We start from the raw sequence: 25,705 nt of genomic DNA, 5'->3' as shown, positions 1-25,705 counted from the left end.
TCCAAGGGGAGAGGAGGTAGCAACACAACTCCACCTAATGGAGGCTTACGGCGCCCCAGATTCAAACATCCAAAAACACATAATTGAAACCACAAAATATCTCCATACTGCTCGTCCGTAGTGATCCAAGTGTCCTGAAGCCCCGACATAAAAAGTCGTTTGGAAAATTGTCATTTGAACTCTGTTTTTAGCCTCATTGTAGCCTGTAGCTCTAACTGCTTCTCTGGGCACTGTGCTCACGTGTGAGCGTGCGAGACCAGCGAAAGCACATGAACACACATGAAGGCGGTGCCCATGTCTCACGGTCTTGTGCAAGCGCGCACATGTGAGCACGGTGCCCAGAGAGGCAGTTAGGGCTGCAGGCCAATGACGTTTTTCCAAACAACTTTTATGTTGGGGCTTGGATCACTACGGACGAGCAGTATGGAGATATTTTGTGGTTTCAATTATGTGTTTTTGGACGTTTGAATCTGGGGCGCCATCAGCCTCCATTAGATGGAGGTGTGCTACTACTCCCTCTCCCCTTGGATCTCCGGAAGTGATGTGAGGACTCTAAAACTTCACCTGAGCCTCCCTCGGCATATGGGTGAGTAGATAATGGCTGAATTTTCATTTTTGGGTGCACTATCCCTTTAAGGATGATATGTATCAATGTTTTCACTTTGCATCAGTAATACTTGACCGCTGATCATTGAATCAATACATCTGTCCAAACTGATGTATTGTTATACCCCTAGTATTTATCAGTCTAGATTGTTTTGGTGTGAGCTGCAGAGTGTTGGAGATATCGGCCATAGAGATGTCTTTCTTCTTGGAACTAATGGAAAAGCAAAAGACAAGTGTTTGTCTGTGAATGCTGCGAGTTATAGTGAAGCTGATTTGTGTACTTGTGTTTGAAATTGTCTCTATAAAGCCATGTTTAATGTGTGTTTAATGTGTGTTTTGGATCAACTAAACTTTACAGCACTTCACAGAAACATCCGCTGCCAACTAGTGTTTTGGAGGTGTAACTGCAATCAAACGCTCACAATGGCGTGGGCCATGTGCGAAGGCTCTGCATAGAGCTTACGCACAGTAAATCCAATTTTATAGAGTCGTTGAGGTCGCATATGCGACCATCTGGCCATCATGTGTGTCACTGGTGTTAGGTGGGTCCAGGTGTGAATGGGTGTTAAGCCGTCAGTGGTGTCATAGGCCCCACCTCCTCTGTTTAAAGATGGTCTTTCCAGTTTGAGCCATCTACGTCAAAGAACTGAAGAAGCCTCTGGGATGAGAGGTGAAACATCTTCAAGAAACACTTGCCTATGATATAACACTTAGGAATCTATACTGATAATTAGCACTGAAGGAAAGAGGTAAAACATGTAGTTTTGATTTTGGGGTGAGCTGTCCAACAATGAATTGATCCTACTAACAAGTATTGTCTCTGTAGCAAAGTCTGATAATGCTAATTCGATGAGCCACACTGTTGCATTGCAATAAACACGGACACTGTAGTTTCTTTTAAGCATACCGTCCTGTAGCTGTGAATACATTTTAGAAATGAAAGTAATATATTCCTGATCTGTTATTAGAGACTTCCATTTTCAGTAGCGATGACTGGGCTGGGGGTGGAGAGCCACTAACAGGATAGGGAAGGCGGAGAGTGTTGAGAGGCAGACTAACAGTCTCCTCACGGGATTTGTTGAGCATAACAAAAAAAAACAAAAAAATTGAATATCACCCCCTTCAGTGTTCCAGGAGGAGGATACACAGTTAGAGCGAGAGAAGGGAGACAACGTGAATAGAAGAAAGAAAAAAAGAAAGAATGAGGATATAACACGGCAAATGAGGAAGTGTGGGTGTCATAAACACAGTACTAAACATTGCTGCTGCCATCACACAATCACAGTATCAAAATTTCACCCTGCAATCCCCGGCCAAGTGCGCCACAATAGCCAAGTGATATTATGACTCTACACCAAAGAGCAATAAAACGAGCTCACTAAATGAAATTGTAAATGAAGCTGGCCTCCCCACTGAAGCTAGCAAATGGCATAAATTGGCAGTGCAACAAGATTTGGTATTAGTTTGTTATGGTTCTGTTTCACATTTAGATAATAGGATGTCATGTTTTGTTTCCCTTAATGATGCCAACACAAGCATCTGGCCTGTATGGAGCATGAATTTTAACAGTTCTACGCTGTGAGAGGCTTTGTAGTCATGGGTGTAGAGAGATTTTACTACAATACCAGGCAGCTGAGTGACAGTGCTGCCCGAGTTATTATGGCACTTAGTGTACAATGTGATAAGGTTTCTGTCAGGGGTGATGTGTTTACCTGCACTCCTCTGCCTCGCACCAGTCCATCTCTCTGTGTCGCTGCTCGTCCCATGGAATCAACACCAGCTCGCCGCAGTCGTCCATGCTGAGAGAGGAAAAGGAAAAAGAAGAAAGAGACAAATCAGTGCAAGAAAATGTGCTAAAAAGTCACATTTAAGAGGTACAGAGACGAAGAAGGGTTGGTAGGATAAATGTGATGTGATTGTTTAAGGTCTATCTGAGTGACATCGGGAGGATATTTGGGTTGGACAGCTTTTTTAGGGTGTTGCAGTGGTTAGCATTGAGCAAGAGGGTTCCTGGTTCGAACCTTGGGGTTGGGGTGTGTAGAGTTTGCATGTTCTCCCCATGTCAGTGTGGGTTTCCTCCAGGTACTCCAGCTTCCTCCCACAGTCCAAAGACATGCAGGTTAATTGGTGACTCTAAATTGTCTGTAGGTGTGAATGTGAGTGTGAATGGTTGTCTGTATCTTTAGCCCCTTTTACACTGCCAGATTTCCTGCCGTTTTGCCGTCAAGCTGTGAGCGTTTAGACACACAGAGCCGTATTGGCGAGTTGATCCAAGGTGCCCAATTTTCCACCTCGTAGGCTAGTCATATTGGCGGAACCTTTTTAGTTTAAACAGATCGAGGCGGCCTTCCGCCACGGGGGGGCTGTTGATGACTTGTGGGAGGAGCTGTTGATGACGCCATATGTGTGACCCACTGGTGGTGGATTAACAGGAAACAGCTGATAGCAGGAATGAGCAGCTAGTACTAGTACACTTTACACTACAGTAAAGATGAGCAACTGGAGGAATTGCACGCCCTCCTTGCCCTCGCAAACGAAGAGGCCATTAACTGTCAGATGACAGGAACGGTGAAGAACAGGCCGACTTATGAGAGAATCGCCAAAGGACTGACCAGCCGTGGCTTCCCTCCCATGTCACTGTTTACGTCACACGCTGAGCTGCATGTTTTGTTACTTGCTCACGCCCCCCATTGCCCCAAAAAAGGCGCATTCTGTATAAACAAAAGTAGGTAGGCGGCATTTTGCTGCACTCCCCGATTTTGTTTTTATACTGCCAGTGCTGAAAGAAGACTGATTGGGCTTTCCTGCAAACTTGCACAATTCCTGTTTAAAAAGGGCTTATGTGTCAGCTCTGTGATAGTCTGGTGATCTGTCCAGGGTGTACCATGCCTCTCGCCTAGTGTCAGCTGGGATAGGCTCCAGCTCCCCGCGACCCCAAACAGGATAAGCGGTTACTGAAAACGAATGAATGAATGGTTGAAGTGAGGTAGAGCTGGTCGTCCACTAATCAGCAAATCAGTGGTTTGATCCCCAGCTCCTGAACCCCAAATTGCTTGTGAGTGCCTGTGAACACTTTTCGGCACCTTGTGTGGCTGCCTCAGCCACCAGTGTACAAATGTGTGTGTGTGTGAATAGGTGAATGTGACATGTAGTGTAAAAGCGCTTTGAGTGGTTGGACTAGAAAGGGGCTATACAAATGCAGGTCCACGTCAAGTTTTGTTTTCCTCCAAAACAGAAAGAGGCAAAGACAGAGTGAGACACAGAGGAAGACAGGAGGAGAGAGACGCTCAAGGAAAAATATGCTTGAAAGCAAATACCAGAAAAGAAACCAATGACTAGCAAGGAACCAAAATATAAACCACACCACACCCCACCAACCCACCTGTAATGGCACCTGATAAATCAGCAAAGACATTTACTGTCTCAAAACTCAACATGGTCATAAACTACAGGAAAAACTCTGGTGGAAGGCAGCAACATATGGGAAATGGAAACGGCGGAGCATAATAAGGAAAGAAACGGGCGAGGGAAAAAAAAAACAAAAGCAAAGCAATAAACAATTCAAAGAACTTTGGAAAAGAGTCTGAGTCGTGCCTCGGTTGTAAATAGCCAGGACTTTTATTTTCTAAACGCCATGTTGGTACTAAGCTTTACTTCTTCCCGGTCTCCTTGAGTGTGACAGGTCTGAGGGAGATAAATAGGGAACACACAAGAAAAGAAACCAAAGTGAAGAATGACTCTGTAACCTCGCGTGTCAGCGCTGACAAGACTCAGACGCTTCGACACACACACACACACACACACACACACACACACACACACACACACACACACACACACTCGGAGGAGTCTATGAATGCATGCGCACATGCTCAGACGCTGGGGGTGAACAGAAGCTGGTTTATATCTTATTCTTGGATTAATGCATTTCTTCTTGTTATCTATTTGTCTGTGGACAGAAAAATATCTACTGTGGCTGTAAAACTCAAGGAGATAGCGCCAGCTACAAATCATCTATAGCTATGGTGCCGTTAAAGGCCGAGTGCACACACGCGCCGCAGCAGTTTTTTAACACGGCCATAAATTCTATCCAATCACAAAATACATAAGATGTGTCCGACTAGCCAGCGTGATTTATGTCAACGCGCAAAAAGCAGGAAGATTTTAACCAACGCTCGGGCACAAGTTCATCCATTCAGATTGGAGTTTTAACACCAAGATGACAGAGATCGAAAAGTCTGGGTTCCTCCTCCAAAGCGCCCACAGAAAGTCACCCTCTTTCTTTTTCTTTTTTTGCCTGTCGTTTCCCAACTCCCTGGTCCTCTTTCCTCATTAAAGACAGCCAGGTTAGAGGGTGGAGAGTAAATATTGGTGTGAGAGCTCGGATATTGATGGGAGGAATGAATTATTCCGCGCTCACTCCCCTAATCTACTTCACGTCAGCCTGAGAGAGGCAGGGAAGCGGGGCGGGTAGGAAAATGGAGATGCAGAGCAAACTTGGAGCTGGTGTGTTCAGTTGATTTTTTATTTCCACCAGGCCAAGCCTTTCACGCTAGGGGCAAAGTTCCTCAACAAAATATCACTATTCTGCATTCATCAATCAATTGCATTGATCAATATTACAGGAGGATATTTTCCCCCCCTCTCTCAGTGAAGCAAGAGTTTAGTATATAGTGAGCGGGGGCTCCAAACAGATGGCGTGAGCCGAATCCGTCTGCTGCAGTGGAGGAGGGACGCGCTGTTGGGAGGAGCAGTTGGTGCTCACAGGCTGGGGAAAATAGGAAACTGCCCCACAGCGGCAGAGCCATGATGGATGCTCACTGCAGAGCCACAGCCACCTGACCTCCATACAAACTCAGACATGGCTAATAAAAGGGAGCAGTGTTGTTGTGTGTGTGTGTGTGTGTGTGTGTGTGTGTGTGTGTGTGTGTGTGTGTGTGTGCGTGTGCGCGTGTGGAGACCGAGGGAACAATCATTTCTATACATGTATATGTTTTTTGGCTCATGACTCCAGGGGACTTTGGCCCTGTATTCATGTGTTTCTTTATACAAATGTATATGTTATATATGAATAAATTAAATACAAGCACAGAGAATGGAGGGATGGAGGGGGGAGTAAAATGGAAAAAGCAAGTTAGAGGAAACAAAAAGGCAAAATGGATGGCTGGCTGCTCTCATCAGTAAATCCAGTCTGTCATCTCTATTAGTGAACCATAAAGGGGTGAGGAATGACTTCTTCGCCTCCACAACACTCCTCCATCATCTCCCTCTCACACATCCTCTCCCTGGCTCCCTCCCTCCCTCTGATCCCAAAGCAGGAATTTGGAGGTGAAAACTGGAGCAAGAGCAACCACCGCCGCGAGTACTGTATCATTTTACAGTGTTAAATTCTTTTTGCATGTCAATTAAGTTGCAATTAAGTCTTTTATTTCGCTACAGTGTTTGCCGGTGTCAGACCTTAACGCTGTGCTTCTGTCAGTGCACTTGCACTGTGTGAGAAAGACTCCCGCTGTGTGACGGTGAGAACAAAGAAAGAAGAAGTGAGAGAGAGACCTCCGAGCGCACATGCTCAGACGGAGGTGCGAATCCAGATTTAGGTTTTAATTTGAAATGTGGTGAGATATGCGACTTGTGCATTCCAGAGAGGTGTAAATGTTGATTTTCAGACATCAGAGAGGGCGCGTGTCCCTGAGGTAATGCATGTATTTTCATGATTTATTTTCTAAGTTCACAAAGTGAGTTGCTGCAAAAAAGGGAATTAAGAAATAGATGGAACATTTCTACATTTCTAAGTGTTCACTTAAAATCTTAACAGCCTTTATAAACTGCACTCAGGCATTTGTTTATATCAGTGTTAGTATTTTCTCTTCTTTTGAAGTGTTTTCATAATCAGTATAAATGTTTGTCCCCCGTCAGTACATCTTAATGGATTCTTTTTTCCCCACAGTGTAGTGTGAATTATAATACTGCGTAGTTGAGTAAATATTTCACTACTGTAGACCTTGGTGACAGTGTGCATTTGTGTGTGTCTCACCAGGCTTCAGGCAGCAGGATGGTGTACTCGTGAGGAGAGGTAGTTTCTGGGAAGTTGTTCAGGATAGCAAGCCGATGCTGGAGGAGTTCGGCTCCGTGGTACGTGAACAGGATGTCCAGAGCCTGCACGTTGCTCTCCTGTAGGCAAACAAATGCATCATTCAACAACTGCAACCTTTTACTCCATCAGTTTTAAAATCAGCCCCTCTAGGATGTTGCGATTGCAACTATTAACGCAAACTGAGCCAATCCACGTTAAGTTTGCACAAACTTGCAAATTTGTCCTATCACCAAAACTTTAACTATTTGAAGTGACAAAAAAATGTTTTATTGTATTGCTTTACAAAGTGTATTAATTCGCTCAGCTTCTCTCTCTGTATTTGTTATCATGAGCCGACTGCTGCAGGAGTGTGAGCTCTGTGCACACAGTGACAGGGCTAAGTGTTAGCATCATACAGCTCATATTACCCAACTTTATTGACTGGTTTAACAAGGGAGTCACACTGTTTCGTTGTCGTTATGAGATTATTGGGATTGTTCAATGGCTCAGTGTTGGATGTTAATCACTGTTGCTGTGTTAGCTCTTGCTAAACAGACAGAGAGAGCAGGAGATGATTGGCTCCCCGAGACATCTTTCAGCGCCGCTTTAGACTGTGTAACGGCGATCTGGTGTTGCTACCATTACACAGTAACATATAATAACTAAATTCTCATGCTACGGTATACTGGTTTCTAGGTCTGCCCCCTGATAGACAACGTTAGGCGACCAGAAAGGTCATTAGTTGGCAAGATTTCATTGGTCAAAATAAATCCAAACCTATATGACTGGACCATGTGGGAATTTAATTTGAATGGACAGACACAGGAAGTGTCCACGCTCAGCAGTCAGACAGGAGTCACATTAATTTCCAGGGCTAGTTAATAACATGTCGGGCAGGAAATCCAAAGTGTGGGATCATTTTGAGAAGGTGAAGGACGAACCAGGGACCTCACTCTCCGGGAACGCGAGTGTTACTTGTCCTGATATGATGTGTGCGCTGCACATGTGAGCATTTTTGATGATCGCTTCCCGTCCAGTCCTTTCGTCTTATCACATTTAACCATAGTTGTCTTTGTTTTTGTTGACGGGCAGTGGCGGCTGGTATGTGATAAAATTTAAGTTTTGAGCCATGACTCCTTCTATTCTGGCTCCCAATAACACAACAAGACCACATTTTAAGACTCCTATGTCGCCTACAGCCCTGTGGTGGAGAGGCAGGTTTGGCCTCCAGCTGATAAAATGATGTCACTGTGATGTCGGCCCTAAAAGGGACAAAATTTTTATTCAGGGGCAGCCTTACTGGTGTCACAGGAAACCCCTGCAACCCTAATTATGTGATAACAGTTCTTAAAGAAAAGGCTCCAAATCAATTCCAATCTAAATCTAATTATTTGACACAAAGCAACAAATTCAAATGCAACACATTCGAGAGTAAACATGTCCAAAACCCTTTTGTAGGAAAAACAAAGAAGAGAAGAACCTAGCTACAACTAATGCAGTCTAATACAACAGTCCTGTAATAAATCCTGCCTCGATGATGGTTATAGTATGGATTTATTGCAGGACTGTTGCATTAGACTGCTTTTGTTTTGTGCGTGTATATCACATTAGTGCCAAATGTGGAGATGCAGACAGCTACGACACCCAAATTAAGTAAGATGACTCGAGAACACAAGAGTGTGACGTTACCCTGGCGTAGTTTCTTGCTGACAAAACGATATTCTGACTGCGGAACTTCTTGAAGAACTCTGCATCATATTTCTGCTCCGCTGCATGAGGACCGCCAAGTATCTCCTGGAGGGTGTAAAAGCCAGAGACACAGAGAGAGACGGAGAGAGAGAGAGAGAGAGAGAGGAAGACGAATTGAGGAATACAACCGTGGTTCATAAAAAGACATTTGTGAAGCAGAAGGGTTATCTTTCCAGAGAAAATAGTGTGAGTGGGTAGAAAGTCAAACTAAAGATGAGAGGGAAAGGAGCGAGCAGAGGATGTGACTGCAGATGAATGCACGGAGACAAAGTCAACAGAGGTGCTATTTAACTTTCTAGCATGCAGCTGTCTTGTCCTTTTAGTTGGAGCCATCTGAGGAGGGTATGAGAGTGTGGAAGTGTGTGTATGTCAGGAGGGAACATTTGTTGTCCTGGCCTTTGGCTTGGAGGGATTTATGTGTGTCTGTGTGTATAAAATCTCTGTAGCATCATTTATGCCAGGGTGTGTGTGTGTGTGTGTGTCTTTGTGTCGATGTGTGTGTGTGAGTCTGAGTGTCTGATGGATAGCCTTTGAATGGGCTGTATGCAGACAGAGCCAGCCCAAGTCGGGATGATAAAAACCCTAATATCATATTCATAGACAGCCAGAGAAAATGGATTGGGGCAAAAGGAATCTGACGAGTGCTGCAGTTACCATGACAATGTCCGAATAAAGAGAGAGACGTCATTCTGTCTGAGCTGAATATGTAGCAGGGTGAAATCTCATCTCTCCTCTCCTGCACGGGAAAAAGTATGGCCCTGTTCGCCCGTGATGTATTGTGGATGAAAGGGGCGTGCATGTTAACATTATTCATCGTAAATCTGAAATCCAGGGTGTTAAGTGGTTTCAAGTGTCAAAGTTCCACTTAAAGCATGTATCTATCTAAGCTGCACTGATGCTTATATACTCTACGCCTCTTAGTATTAGAGTAAAACCAGATTTGCTAGTTACCGAACCCTTCATTCTCTTATTTGCATACTTGAAATGCCTCTCACGCAACTATCCTCCTCAACTTTTCAATATTTCTGAAGAGATTAGTGGGGTTAAGAGAGAGTATCAATAAAAGGCAGATGAGAAAAAACCTCTGTGCTTCGGAGGGATATGAAAGGAGAAAGCATTAGGTTACCAATGAGCAAACAGACAATGAAGGCTGTTTAACCAAAAACATTAACTTAGCATGTCTTCTGAAAACATGTAAATGGACACGTCATGATCCTTTATTTTAATAGCAGTTAATGGCACTTCAGATACACTCTCCTTCATATGAAGTCTCACAGAAGCCAGCCCAAATCTCATGAGCTCCATTTTCATAATGAGACAGTCCAGAAAACATCCATTTAGACTCCACAGAGCCCACTAGCTCCAAACTGGACCGATCAAGACGCGATTAGAAGCAGTTTTAATAATGATGGTTAATAATGATGATTTTTTTCTTGGCAGGAACGCTTTATTTCACATCACTGGGGCCAGCTTTGGCTCAGGAGATAGAGCTGGAACACATTAATCATGAGGTTGGCAGTTCAATCCCTGGCTCCTCATGGCCACATGTCACAGTGTATTGGCAAGAATGTGGTGATTTGATGCATATCGCAATACAGTGGTTACAATTCAATATATTCAAATCTTTCAAAGGTCCAGTGTTGCACCTCACCTTGTGATGAAGCCAACAGAGCCACATCATCTGCAAAAAGTAGAGATGCAATTCTGAGGTACCCCTCAGACCCCTTCTTACCCCCCCCAGCTCGGACATCGGGAGTGAGCTCAGGGTAGAGCCGCTGCTCCTTCGCATCGGAAGGGGGTCAGTTGAGGTGACCCCCAAAAAGCAGAGATGCAATGCTGAGGTCATCCCGGACCCCTTCCTCCCCTTGGCTGTGCCTTGAGGTTGTGTCCATGAATATCACAAACAGAATCAAGAGACAAGGGGCAACTCTTGGGGAGGTCAACACCCGTTGAGAACTTGTTTGACTTTGTGCCAGATATGAGGACGCAGCTCAGAAGGGTGCCTTGGCTCAGCCTTAGAGATAGGGTAAGGCGCGCAGACATCCAGAGGGAGCTCAGGGTAGAGCCGCTGCTCCTCCACATTGGAAAAGGGCCAGTTGAGGTGACCCCCAAAAAGCCGAGATGCAATGCTGAGGTCAACCCGGACCCCTTCCTCCCCTCGGCTGTGCCTTGAGGTTGTGTCCATGAATATCATGAACAGAATCGGAGACAAGGGGCAACTCTTGCGGAGGTCAACACCTGTTGAGAACTTGTTTGACTTTGTGCAAGATATGAGGACGCAGCTCAGAAGGGTGTCTGGGTTCAGCCTTAGAGATAGGGTAAGGCGCGCAGACATCCGGAGGGAGCTCAGGGTAGAGCCGCTGCTCCTTCGCATTGGAATGGGTCAGTTGAGGTGATCCCCAAAGTGCAGAGATACAATTCTGATGTCACCAAACTGGACCCCTTCCTCCCCTCGGCATCGCCTCGAGATCCTGTCCATGAATATCAGGAACAGAATCAGAGACAAGGGACAACCCTTGCAGGAGGTCAACACCCATTGAGAACTTGTTTGACTATGTGCCAGATATGAGGACGCAGCTCAGAAGGGTGTCTGGGTTCAGCCTTAGACATAGGGTAAGGCGTGCAGACATCCGGAGGGAGCTCAGGGTAGAGCCGCTGCTCCTTTGCATCAAAAGGAGTCAGTTGAGGTGACCCCTAAAAAGCAGAGATGCAATTTCGAGGTCACCAAAAACCAGACCCCTTCCTCCCCTCGGCTGTACCTCGAGATCCTGTCCATGAATGGCACGAACAGAATCAGAGACAGGGGACAACCCTTACGGAGGCCAACACCCACTGAGAACGTGTTTGACTTTGTGCCAGGTATGCAGACACAGCTCGGAAGGGGGGCTGGGCTCAGCCTTAGAGATAGGGTAAAGAGCTCAGACATCCAGAGGGAGCTCAGAGTAGAGGTGCTGCTCTTTGCCGTGAAAAGGGTCAGTTGAGGTCGTTCAGGCATCTGATCAGGATGCCTCCTGGGCGCCTCCCGTTCGAGGTGTTCCGGGCACGGAACTGGGCACTTGTAGGAGGCCCTGGAGCAGACCCAATTCCCCGGTATTGCTGACCTTATAGTGAATGTAATGTCATAAACAATGTATGAGCTGTGCTGCCATCAACCCATACTGACTCCTGGCTCTCATTAATCAAAACAATTTTGGGGCACATGTCAGACTGTAGTTGGCTTTAGCTTGTGGTTTAATATACTGTTTTGTTGTGTTTTTACAGAGACATTCTGGTTTTAAATCAGACTTGGGCCCAAAAATCCTGCTGTGTTTCGTCCTTGGGTTGTACTTGGATAGAAACTATGTGGATTTATGTTGGGTCAGGCTTCATTTTTCAATCAAAGGTCTAGTTTTTAGGCTTAAAGTCTAACTTCTTTCTTTTTCCACGTGTGACTTCAGTGTAGCTGTGGCTAAACGGTTTCACACTGACAGAGGACTGAAGCTGCTGCTGACGGACTGCACTGTAGACAGGGTATTAAAGTAAGTAATTCTGGTGAACAGTAAAGTGACACCAGCAGATTTTTATAGCCGTCAATTCCATGGTTTGTTTTGGTTATTAAATCTAGAGCTTAAACAAGTAGCAGATCAATTGAACGGTTAATTGAAAGACAATTGAAGCTACAGTTGGTCACTTTATGAAAACAACTTTGTGTCATATCAAACTCAAACTGTCACTCTATTCTGAAAGACGCCAGGGTTGGAAATTAGCTTTTTTGTCCACCTGCTACTGTGGCTGGTGGAATCCAAAATCTACCAGTCACTCAACAGACTACCATAGTTTTTTTGGCTGGTGAGTGAAGAACATCAAGCAGCCACTTGCATATTTTACCAGCATTTGGCTGGTGGCCGGAGCTAATTTCCAACCCTGAAAGAAACACATGAGACCGTCTGTGGAAAAAAATATTCCTCCTCCTCATCTTACTGCCTCTAATGGCTTTTGCTTGAATCAGACTGTGGCGTGGCACAACAGCCAATCAGAGCTGAGGAGTCTTTAACGCAGCTGTCGATCATGTCAATTACTCCTCATAAGCTGTGGTCAAACTGTCAAACTAGGCAGCGCTGATCAAATATGAATCAAGATTCTGTTACTGTGTTGCCTAATTCTCACCTCAAATGTTTTCAGAAACATATTTTAGTGTACTGTTTAGCTGTAAAATGAGAATGTTGGTCAGACTGGTGGGTGGTGCTTGGTAGTTCCATTTAACCCATGGAAACTTGGTGCAACATCACTTTACTTGTGCTGCTTTCAGACGGCTTTCGCAAGTATTTCAACCTTTGAACCCTGAGTAAATTGGGGTAATTTCTTCCAAAAACATGGGGAAAAAGGCAATTAACAACTCGGTACTATCTTCATCTTCTAACCGCTTCATCCTCTTGAGGGTCGCAGGGGGGCTGGAGCCTATCCCAGCTGACATCGGGCGAGAGGCAGGGTACACCCTGGACAGGTCGCCAGACTATCGCAGGGCTGACACAGAGAGACAAACAACCATTTACACTCACATTCACACCTATGTCTTTGGACTGTGGGAGGAAGCTGGAGAGAACTCACGCTGACACGGGGAGAACATGCAAACTCCGCACAGAAGGGCTCCCACACCCGGGATCGAACCGGCAACCCTCTTGCTGTGAGGCGACAGTGCTAACCACCACACCCCCGTGCCGCCCAACTCGGTACTATGTTTCAAATTATTATTACATATATAAAATGTTGGTACTGAATTCTTACAATTTTTAAGCATTTTTTCCAAGTCATTTCCTTGTTTGTTTGTTGTTTATTTTCTTATTTTGAATTTTCTTTTTACTAATTCCTTGCAAATATTTTGGGGTCATTGCTTCTTTAATTACTCATCACCTTCTTCCCGTGTTTTTGAAAGAAATCAAGCCAATTTGCTCAGGTTTCAACGGATTATTGTATCCAACATGGCAGCTGGGTCACAAACTTTCTTATTTTACAGTTAAACAGTACACTAAATTATGTTTCTGAAAACATTTGAGGAGAGAAATAGGCAACGCAGTAACAGAATCTTGATTCATCTTTGATCAGCGCTGCCTAGTTTGACCGCAGTTCATGGATTGATGGACATGACTGACAGCTGCGTTAGAGGCTCCTCGTCTCTGATTGTTTGTTTCATTCATGTGCAGTAAGGCTATTAGAAGGCAACAGAGTAGACAGCGCAGTTTGATTTATTTTCATATATTATCTGTCTCATTTAGTGCTGAGTGAATATAGTGAGAGTTTCCGCAAATATGAAAGAGTTAGTTTTAATAAAGTTACCAACTGTAGTTTGAAAGCAATTTTAATAATCTATAAATTGTAATTTTTGCCAAAAATGGCCAAAATGTGCCATCTCCTTCTTCTAAAATTAGGGATGCACAATATATCTCGGGCCGATAAATTATCAGCTGATAATGGGACATTTTTATTATTATGCATTGTTCCGACAATAAAAATTACAGCCGATAAATAGTGCCGATAATACGAAGCCAGGCTGCTTTTGTTGACTTGACAAGGGCAGCATCTGCACCCTGACACACTGGGCGGTGGGACATGTACCTTTAAACTTGGTTTGCAGGCTGCCAATAAACACAGAGAAGAGGAACAACTTCTGGGTGTGTTAATAAAAATGCAGTGTGACGATATAAACATTTCATTCACCAGATGTAACGCGGACCTGCCGATGTTCATATGAGTCAGCTGTCAGTGTTTGTCTCTGCTAGTAGAGACTCCACTCTGCAGTGTAGTTTATACACTTTACTGACACACCAGAGAACTACACAGTAACATTTGGCTTCATCATTTCCCTCTCTCTTAATGTTAACGATAAATATAATACTGATTAAAAGTCATTTTACTTTCACATCCTTGTATTTATGTTGTTCATCTGTGGGGTAGTGTTATATGGGGGCAGGGGTATTGGTTGAAAACATCCATATCGGTGCTTCTCTATCTAAAATGTGACTATTATGTGGTTTTAATGGTCTCCTATGTCCATCTGTTGTTCGGGAAACAGTGATGGGCATTTTTCAGTATTTGCTGACATTTCAAAGACAAACAGCTGATCGGGGGAACAATCAAAAGATAAATCCATAATAAAAACGATTGTTAATTGCAGCTTTTATTAAGTCTTGTTAACTGAGACAAATTTTGATACCCAGTACGATTTCAGGTTGTGTAATAACTATGATCAGGATTTCCAGGAGCTGATTCAGAGTACTAGACCAGGTACGGGGTCCAGATTTCTCCTTAGTCGAAAGTTCAAGATCCACACAGTTTAATACAGTAAGCGCTATACCTGCGTTTGGCCATGTCGTAGAGCTAGTTTACTGTCTCTGTTAAGTAGCTGTCGGTTAGTCATTCACTCTGTAGCAGGAAACAGCACTTCAAAATAAAAGCTCTATGCCGCAAATTCATTTTACTACAAAATAAAGGGTGTTTTTTACAAACCTGACACATTCAAGTCACTTGTGGTCCATTCCGAATAGACCTGCGATCCACTTTTGGACCACGACCCACCAGTTGGGAACCACTGCAATAGATAAATGATGGTGATTGTTGTTACCTCGTATGTTTCCAGCCGGTCCAGGTAGGAGAGTAGCTTCAGTCGGCTCCGGCACAGCTCCTTCTGCTCCAGAGTCAACCTAAGGGTGCAGACGCATACAGGTAAATCAATAGCATGCCTACACACATCACAATTAATATCCAAAATGCCACACTGAAAATTCAAATTTTGTCTGAATAGTGTTTTGTTGTCAAACTTCAGTCTGTACGCTGCACTAACACACTCTCCAGCTTTAAATTAACTGTAAATTGACCCTATACAGTAGACCCACAGGGGCCTATATAACAATGCTGGGGACTGGTGACTACAATACCACATAGTGCCCTCTAGACCCAATCATTTTCTGTGGGCGACAAATCAACTCCTTATGACCACAAGAACCCTTGGGTTGTTATGTATGGGATGCTAGTTGTCAATGAGATGAGTGATTGCCCTGTGAGAATCAAATCCATTTTCAATGGCATTTAATCACGACCATAAATAAATTGGATGTCCACAAACACCAAGGCACTAGGTTATATAGGATCTACCTACAATTCAATCACCCAAGGTATGCCCGAGGGACAGGAACCGCGAGGCTGAAAACTACTTCGAGTGGTCAATTCACACATAGTCAGAGTAAAATAAAACACTTTTCTCCACATATTCACACACAATCTGAGTACAGTCCTCAAGGAAACAACCTGACCAGGTGGAGCAGTGCCCACAGCTCCCTAAAAAATTGTCCCGGATCAACCGCAGTGTGACCACAGGGGAGCTGACCCCTCCACCGCCGTCTTAATCCCTAATCCCTCATTACAGAGTGCGCTATCAGGCCTTATCAGGGTTCCTCTACACAGACTAACAGAGATTAACACTGGCTCAACACACTCTCTGGCACATCAAAGAGTGGCGGCTTAGCACTCGTACTAGTGGTAATTATTGCTTTGCTCTGCCTCTTCAGAGCAAAAGTAAAAAAAAAAAAAAAAAAAAAAAAGAGGATGGAGGAGGGAGGGAAGGAGCGGAGATGAGAGATGTTAGAAAGCTAGTTTGTGGCCTGTTTGTTGTTCTCTCAGGGTTTTGAATTATGGTTCAATTATAAATTCCAACATAAACAAAGTGACCTCAGAAGAAGTAAACATGGAGACAGGACAACTCTCATTCTCAAGGTTTGATAAAACTCCTAATTCACTGCAAAACTGTTCATTAAATCAAATGTCAAATCAGTAGAAGCCCATTTTAGCCATGCTAGCCAGACAAGGTATGCTAATGACTTTGGTGATCTTCTGACTCTTCCTCTATCGCCACCAGCGGGTCAAAATTTCAGTTTGTTCAGTACTTTGGTTTGTGAATGACTGCCTAAGTATATGTCATTCCCATCCAAGCGCCAACCTCCAAAGGAAGCCAGTCCTCCTAAGTTCACCAAATGCGATGCTTGGGTAATGACTTGCAATGTCAGACACTGATGGAAAAAGCTGTCCTTTAACATGATACGCGGCTGGTCGCCATTATGAATAAATGGCGCTCGGCAGCATCAGAGGAAACGCAACGTGACAGGAACTAAAATTAAGGTGGAAAAAGTCTGAGTAGAGTGGACAGGTGGGAGGATGAGTTCAACAAACACCGACTGTCATCCGGGAAAGTGATGTTCACGTCCTGTAAGATTATAAAGCCAGACCCTGTTCTTTTTTCCTAAACCTAACCACGTATTTTGATGCCTAAACCCAACCACTTGCGTTAGTCGATGGAGGAAAAAAACGTCAGTACGTGTTGTTGTACTGATGTAGTGTGTTTATTTTGAAAGAGACTGTATGTAAACTGTAAATTTCCTGTGAAAACAGAGGTGTATTTTGAAAGAAGACAATGCATGTAACTTGACACGGTGTCCCAGAACGTCAACAACCAACATATCCAGGGTACCTTGTACTTCATATGTGGACGTGGAAGGTCCATGACCAAACGTTGATATGTGATGAGGTCGGAGTGTGAATACATTGATTAAAATGACCAACTTAACAGCAGAAGTAAACACTTTTACAGCGGGGTACAAAAAAACCCAAAAAAAAACAAAAAAACAGTTTTGGGCTCTATAGCTAATTTTATCATAAATGACAACTTAACGGGGGGATTTTTATAACTTAACCATTTAAATGTTATTAAGGCTTAAATGTATGCATAATTAAGGGTGTGACTGCTTTGTGTGACAGGTGGACGCCGTCTGACAAGTCACTACCAAGGCCACAATATTTGTAAGGTAATGTAACCATGGAGTATTGGCGTAACTGTAGATGTCCCTTTTTCAGTGGGTTTTTCAGAAAACTGTAACATTTTGGTTGCCTTAAAAAATTCTTCCAGTCTCTGGCTGTATCAAAAGACCCTCTAAGGAGTTGGGTGTTCAGTCTTTCCAACAAGTACAGTTGGTTTTAAGCCTGTTTTTTTGCTAGCAAAAATTAGCATTAGTATCATCGCAGTTAACCATAGCTGTAAATGCACCGTACCAGCCAAGCTAGCAGCTAACGATAGGTCACTTCCAAAGGTCACGTCCAAATATGATCACTTCAAGCTCAAAATTTCCAAGATGGCAACAGCAAAAATGCAAAACTCAAAGCTCTAAAACAGGCCCCCAGGAACACTATTTAGCCTAGCTTCTAATTTTTCCCAATAGCAACTTGCCGTATTGCAGCGGGAAAAAAAAATCCCCTGTGGCCCAAAAAGCATTTTCCTCAGAAACCACCAATGTAAAAGACGTCTATAAAACTGCTGACAAAACACCTTGAATTGCAAACAAAATCAATTATGACTTTTTTTATTGTACATTTTTTGATCAATGCAGGTTTTATATTTGTGCCGAGAAAAGTTATCTAAAAACCCTTCACATTATCACAATGTGAAGTCTACGAGTCGATCAGGAACTCACAGGAGAAACATTACTGCCCATATTCAGGACTACGGAAGTAAACCCAGAGGCTAGAAACTTTTTTTGGTGTATGAGCCAGGCAAGCAATTCCATTGGACTGAATAGGCACCAGCTTGGGGTTCGGTATGTAGATGTTATTATACATCTATGCTTCAAAACGGGAGTCCAATAACCAATAGGTCACCTTGGCTACATCCATATTCTTAAACAATCTACAGTTGCAATCAAATTTATTCAACCCCCATTGCATATTAGGCTTATTGGCAAAATATACAATTTCTCAGCTGTTTGCAATAAACAAATTACACAAGAACTGTTTAAGTAGTTCAATGAAACTAATATTACAAGGGTTTTGATCCAAATTCAACACAAAATGCTACTTTTAATGACTACTGCAGTCTCAAAATTATTCAACCCCTTCATGACAAGCATCTTCAGTACTTAGTAGAGCACCCTTTTGCTGTTATGACCTGCTGCAAACGTGATGCATAGCCAGACACCAGCTTCAGACAGCGTTCCTGAGGAATCTTAGCCCATTCCTCATGGGCAATGGCCTCCAGTTCAGTAATATTCTTGGGTGTGCGTTTTGCAACCGCCTTCTTCAAATCCCACCAGAGATTTTCTATGGGGTTCAAGTCAGGCGACTGTGACGGCCACTCTAGAATCTTCCATTTCTTCTTCTGAAACCAAGCCTTGGTGGACTTTGAGGTATGCTTGGGATCATTATCCTGTTGGAAGGTCCAATGACGCCCAAGCTTCAGCTTCCTCACAGACGGCATGACGTTTTTACCTAAGATTTCCTGATACTTGACTGAATCCATCATGCCCTCCACACGCTGCAGGGTTCCAGTGCCAGAGGCAGCAAAGCAGCCCCAGAGCATCACTGAGCCACCACCATGCTTCACTGTAGGCAGGGTGTTCTTTTCAGCATATGCTTCATTCTTCTTCCTCCAGACATACCGCTGTTCCGAAAAGTTCCAGTTTTGTTTCATCACTCCACAGAACAGAATTCCAAAACTTCTGTGGCTTATTTATATGGTTTTGAGCATAATGAAGACGACTTTTCTTGTGCTTTTGGGTCAGTAGTGGTGTACAGTGCCCTCCAAAAGTATTGGAACAGTGAGGCCAATTCCTTTATTTTTGTTGTAGACTGAAAATATTTGGGTTTGATATCAAAAGATGAATATGGGACAAGAGATCAACATTTCAGCTTTTATTTCCAGGTATTTACATCTGGATCTGATACACAACTTAGAAGATAGCACCTTTTGTTTGAACCCACCCATTTTTCATGAGAGCAAAAGTATTGGAACATGTGACTGACAGGTGTGTTTTGTTGCCCAGGTGTCTCCCAATTACATTGATTATTCAAACAATAAATAGCACTGAATGTCTGAGCTCAGTTTCAGATTGGGTACGATAGGTTTTGCCTGTGCAGACTGCATTTAGAGGTGGAACCAACATGAAAACCAGAGAGCTGTCTGGGTGAAAAAGAAGCAATTGTGAATCTGAGAGAAGATGGACAATCAATCAGAGCCATTGCACAAACATTGGCCATAGCCAGTACAACCATTTGGAATGTCCTGAAGAAGAAAGAAACCACTGGTGTACTAAGCAACAGACGTCGAACAGGTAGACCAAGGAAAACATCAGCAGTTGATGACAGAAACATTGTGAGAGCTGTAAAGAAAGACCCTAAAACAACTGTTAGTGACATCAGCAACAACCTCCAGAGGGCAGGAGTGAAGGTATCACAATCTACTGTTCGCAGAAGACTTCATGAACAAAAGTACAGAGGCTACACCAGAAGATGCAAACCACTCATTAGCAAGAAGAATAGGAAGGCCAGGCTGGAATTTGCCAAAAGGTACAGAGATGAGCCTCAAAAATTCTGGGAAAAAGTTTTATGGACTGATGAGACAAAGATTAACTTTTTCCAAAGTGATGGAAAGGTGAAAGTTTGGAGAAAGAAAGGATCTGCTCATGATCCCAAACATACAAGCTCATCTGTGAAACACGGTGGAGGTAATGTCATGGCTTGGGCTTGCATGGCTTCTTCTGGGACGGACTCTTTCATCTTCATTGATGATGTAACACATGATGGCAGCAGCAAAATGAACTCAGAAGTCTACAGAAACATTTTGTCTGCTAATTTAAAGAAAGATGCAACCAAACTGATTGGGAGATCCTTCATCATGCAGCAAGATAACGACCCAAAACACACTGCCAAAACAACAAAGGAGTTCATCAGGGGCAAGAAGTGGAAGGTTTTAGACTGGCCAAGTCAGTCTCCAGACTTAAACCCAATAGAGCATGCATTTTACCTGCTGAAGAGGAGACTGAAGGGAGTAACCCCCCAAAACAAACAACAACTGAAAGAGGCTGCGGTGAAAGCCTGGAAAAGCATCACAAAAGAAGAATGCAAAAGTTTGGTGATGTCAATGGGTCACAGGCTTGATGCAGTTATTGAAAGCAAAGGATTTGCAACTAAATATTAAGTCTCATTCACTTTAATCTATTTTAAGTTTATATGTTCCAATACTTTTGCTCACCTAAAAATTTTGTGTTCCATTACAAATAATGCTATCTTCTAAGTTGTGTATCAGATCCAGATGTAAATACCTGGAAATAAAAGCTGAAATGTTGATCTCTTGACCCATATTCATCTTTTGATGTCAAACCCAAATGTTTTCAGTCTACAACAAAAGTAAACGAATTGGACTCACTGTTCCAATACTTTTGGAGGGCACTGTACATCTTGGAGTCCCTGCATGGAGCCCTTCGGTGTTTAGTATGCGCCTCATTGTACAAACTGAAACCTCAGTGCCTGCTGCCACCAAGTCTTGCTGCAGGTGTTTTGCAGTCACTCGAGGGTTTCTGACCACTTGAATCTGGTGGCAGCTGCTGATAGTTTCCTCTTTCTGCCACGTCCAGGTAGTGTAGCCACTGTTCCTTTAACTTTGAACTTGCGAACTATGCTTCCAACTGTATCTCTAGGAACATTCAGAGCTTTTGCTATTGTTTTGTATCCTTTTCCTTTTTTGTGCAAGGCAATGATTTCTTCTCTGAACTTTTTGTACAATTCTTTTGACTTAGCCGTATTTCTAACATGCAATCAAATGTCACTCTCAACAAAACCCTAGCCAGTCCAGGTATTTATGTGTTCTGTCTCAAGCACACCTGAACTAATGAAGCCCTTGATTAGTGTGCTTGAAACAGGGGGTTGAATAATTGTGATTAGTTGCATCAGGTGTGCTTGAGACAGGGGGTTGAATAATTTTGAGACTGCAGTAGTGATTAAAAGTAGCATTTTGTGCTGAACTTGGATAAAAACCATGGTAATATTACTTTTATTAAACTATTCTATCTACTGTTCTTGTCTGCTTTGTTTATTGCAAACAGCTGAAACATTGTACATTTTGCCAATAAGCCTAATATGCAATGAGGGTTGAATAATTTTGATTGCAACTGTATGTTCCCATAAAATTACCAGTTTGGGCCTGAACATCAGTCACTGACTAAAAGGTCTTTTCACTTTTTCTTTTTCTCTGAGTGAGCTTCATAGACAAACACCACCGCCGCATTGATGGAAATGGCCACCAGCAGGTTAGAGGTGGCCGGATGCTCAATTCAGGTCCACGTCTCTTGCTTCTAAATTGCTAATCCTGCTGCTGAATTCCACTGAGGTGCAGCATAAACAGCGTGTAGTACACTGTTACACATACAAATGGGAGACCTGGCAGTACACCAAAAGGGTAGCAGCAGAGTGGCTACGCCTTTGCAAAGGTTTATATTAGTTCCCTGAATTGCCCTTACAATAAACAGTGACTCAAGGGGAGAACGCAGTTAAGAAAGGGCCATGAATGAACAAAAACACTGCGACACAACTGAATGGAGATTGAAGGCTGCAAGCTTTAAGATGTAATGTGTGCGCAACTTAAACTGTTACACTCCATTGCACATGCTCACTAATGTAAAGAGACGAGCCCCTGATTGCTCTAAGGTGGGTGTGTGTATCTGTGTATGAGGACTGCAGGTTATTACAATCAGATGCTATCGCGCTACTCCATCTCTGTATAAACACTCTGAATATGACTGTACTGGACACAGGCTGGGCCGCATAAACAGACGAACACATTGGCATTCATGTACACACACAAACACACACACACACACACTCAGAAATGCCGCGTGTGATAAAAGCGATTATCACACAGTGTGAGCGACAAAATTGGACTGCATAAACAGGCAAAAATACTTCGGCTCATGTCTTCACATGGGCATGGATGCCACAGTAAAAGCATAAACAGTCATCTGCACTTGCGTGCGCACACACACACACACACACACACACACACACACACACACACACGACCAAAGCTGGAGCAAATGAGAAAATGAGACTTCTGATTGAGGTCTGAATCTGATCTGATAAGAGCATAAACACCTTGCAGCAGGCTCTTACACACATACGCGTGCACACACACACCACTGCTGCAGTATTGTCCGTCTTGTCGCCATGTGCAGAGAGTCGGAGCAGGCAGCAGATATAAAGGCCCTTGGCAGATCCTGAATTATACTTTATTATGCATACACAGACTGATGAGAAAGAGGCTAAAAGATAAAACTGTCTGCATGCAGCCAAAAACAGTTCTAAAACAGACTGGAGCATGACAGTTAAGAATATGAAGCAATAACTGAGTCCTGAGGAAGTCTGTATTTTATGCGACATTACATTTCGGGATAACTGAATGCAGCGCGGGTACAACACATTGCCTACAGGGGTGAAGCTGGTAGTAACAAGAGAGGCTGGAGAACTACATTAACATCTATCACTTTATTGGGTCCTTTAAACAAAAAGAGTGTTTGCTGAGAAGGAAATTAACATTTTACTGAATACGATATACGATAGCCGAGATCGACTGAGTGAGTTTGACTCCAATTATTGAAAATGTGACATGAACAATCCATAGTGATCTTTAAGAGTGACTTCCAAAAGTCACTTGGAAATGTTATTAAACTACGAGGAGATCTGCACATTAAAAAAAACCTTGGTACTAAAAGCCTACACTGGATTCATGAACGCCACAGGAAACTCGGATTTCATCGTAGGCACATATGCATGTTCATGAATGGAACGGAATGGAATGGAATTAGCATACATCCCCGCCCATGAATAGCCAATGACCGCCATATAAGGAGGTGATAATTAGTATAGATGAAGAAAAAAGAGAGAGGGAAAAAAACAAAAAAAAATCCGGCACTGAGATTGAAGTTATCTTAGGTAAGTGGTGGTGTGACAGGGACAGGTAAATCAAAGGCCTTAAAGGAGGTAACGGGTGCTGTTGACTTCATGTCCTCTGTTGTAAGAACCATCCGAGAAGTTAACTGAAAATGGTTCGATATGAAACTTGATGCACAAAACACAAGGACACACAAAAAAACCACAACAGGAGACGGCTCCTCGCAGTCATGGCTCTTTGCTGCAGACGAACACACTGCTTGCATCATCGGAGACCTCTCTGTCAGGGGGAAGAGCAACATGTCTCCACTGGAGCAGTTAACAGCAAACTCAGAAGGTACGGTGATGTATGTGTTATATTTCTAATCTTTTGCCATGTTTTACTCACATGTTTCAAAGGCACCTTCGTATTGTGAACATTACAGAGCCCAATACGAATTAAAACTGACAAGTGCCGCTAATGTAAATGGGAGGCCGACTGCTGCCTGATTAACTTAGTCAGAACGCCTCACCTAAAATCAGGGGCTCCTAAATGAAAAGTCGGGGTACAGAGAGAACAAGAAAATGAAAAGAGCAGAGAGGTGATGGACAAATGTCTGGCAAAAAAAAAAAGGAAAAGGAAGGAAGCAGGTCTGACAGGTGAAGCTGAAGGTTTTAAAGCTACTGTGAAGACACGGGTCTCATATTTAACTAGAGAACCTAAGGGATCCATTGGGAACCAACCGTGTTATCCTATCTTGTCGGAAAGGGGGCCAAATACCACTCCAAAATTACGCTAATGTTTGGCAAGGGAAAAACAAATATTGACATTTTTCAAATTGGTGTATTTAAATATTTCTGCACACTGTGGTCTCTGAACAGTCTTGAAATTACATAAATTGGGTTTGACTGGAAAACAGAGAGTTGACAGCCGTATACTCTTTACACTATTTAATTTCTGCACACAATTTGACACACACAATATTTAATTAAAGTAGTCTTCAAGACTGAATGGATACAAAAAAGAAAAAAAAAACCATATTGGTTCACTCCTGATTAGACCTTACGATTTAATACCTTTCAGTAATTTCCTCAATCAGTGTTTGATTTTACTTTTCTCTTCTCATTTACTGGAGGGCATTATTTCAGCGCAGAACACACATGTGACTACCTCTGCTTTTCAAAATAAGAAAACAAGGTTTTAACAGTAGATACAAGTTCATGTAGGTACAAAATACATGTGGAAATATGATTAATAGGATTAGATTATTCACAGGAAGTATACCAATGGATAGGACACATTCACACGGGCGCTATTTGGTCCACTTTAAACGAACCCTGGTCCACTTCTACGGATAGTTCGGTTCATTTGGAGTGGTGTGAACACTCATTTGAACTCTGGAGCAGACCAAATGAGCGAGCCCTGGTCTGCTTGAAAACTTGCAAGTGAACCCTGGTGCAGTTTGCTTACAGTGGGAAATGCAAACGGACTATCCAGCGAACCAAAGAGAGGCAGTGACGTAGAGCGCAGTGCATTTTGGGTAGGCAAAAAAACAAAGCCAAAAGCTCGAACTGGGAGAAGTGAGAGGATGGCGGCACGCGTATTTAATCAGTCGGCGGATCGGTATCGCATCAAGGTAAAAAAACTGTGACAGCAACATAAAGTAAAAACAGAAACTCCAAGACTGCATAAATTTGGTGTTGCTCCATTGTTTTTGTGAGGACCAAGCCAGCTGAAGGGGATGGATTTCCATTTTCAGTCCTGGCCAATCGATGACCTGGGCTTTCTTCATCATCGTGCTTTTTTGGTCGTTTCGGGCAACTCTGCCCCCACACGAGCAGCTGTTGTAACTGCGTGACGTTGTCCAGGTTTGGTCTGCTTTAAAAAGTGCAGCGTGAATGCATCCTAAGTCTCGACTTGCTGGTAATGAACAGCGTTAATGGAAACTAATTCAGGATTTTAAGGAGATTGATTCGTGGCGTACTTTTTAAATAGAATAAGTTTTAAAATTTGGACATGGTGGAAGGTCTCCAGTATTTTCAAGTCGAAAGGCTGAAATCCAAGTGAAGTCACAAGTCATTGGTTTTAATATCCAAGTCAACTTGCAAGTCTTCTTTTGATTTTGTCAAGTCAAACAGAATATTAATTGTGTCTCGCTCAGGTTGGGTTTGGACATGAAACAAAACAAGTGGCAGGTTTGGGTTGGGCTCGGTTACTACTCTTTCAGGCTCGGGTCGGGTTCGAACAAAAAGATGCTGCCCAAGCCTTGTGCTGGTGCTGCTTACGGTCTTGCACCTGACCGCTACCTTTTTATTAAGTCCTGACCTTACCTGCACACTGTTCCCAAAAAGGTTATGAACACAGCAAACTTAGAAGAAAATGAAAAGATCCATGCAGAGTGCAGAGTCTCTGCAGATAAATGCACTGCCACACACTTGTAGCGAATCATAAGTGATGATAGAGATGGATTACTATGTATGAGTCTTTACATTGTCTACAGAAAAAACCCTGCATAGTTTATCTTTATGAATAATCACTTTATTTCATTGACAGCACGGCGA

The 25,705-nt window shown here is 43.2% G+C and overlaps 1 protein-coding gene across 1 annotated transcript in view; it reads right to left on the bottom strand.

Moving 5' to 3' along the window:
• nbas (NBAS subunit of NRZ tethering complex) overlaps positions 1 to 25,705 on the bottom strand; it is a 290,957-nt gene that overhangs the window by 215,201 nt on the left and 50,051 nt on the right. Inside the window, exons 19-22 of the mRNA XM_033648658.2 lie at positions 15,027 to 15,105; positions 8,369 to 8,473; positions 6,641 to 6,777; positions 2,319 to 2,405 (exon numbers count right to left, since the gene is read on the bottom strand). Coding sequence (XP_033504549.2) covers positions 2,319 to 2,405; positions 6,641 to 6,777; positions 8,369 to 8,473; positions 15,027 to 15,105 — 408 coding nt within the window. The remainder of the gene's footprint in view (positions 1 to 2,318; positions 2,406 to 6,640; positions 6,778 to 8,368; positions 8,474 to 15,026; positions 15,106 to 25,705) is intronic.

This window comes from Epinephelus lanceolatus, chromosome 13 (assembly GCF_041903045.1).
Source record: "Epinephelus lanceolatus isolate andai-2023 chromosome 13, ASM4190304v1, whole genome shotgun sequence".
Classification (NCBI taxonomy): Eukaryota; Metazoa; Chordata; class Actinopteri; order Perciformes; family Serranidae; genus Epinephelus; species Epinephelus lanceolatus.
This window is presented reverse-complemented; position numbering and strand designations above follow the sequence as displayed.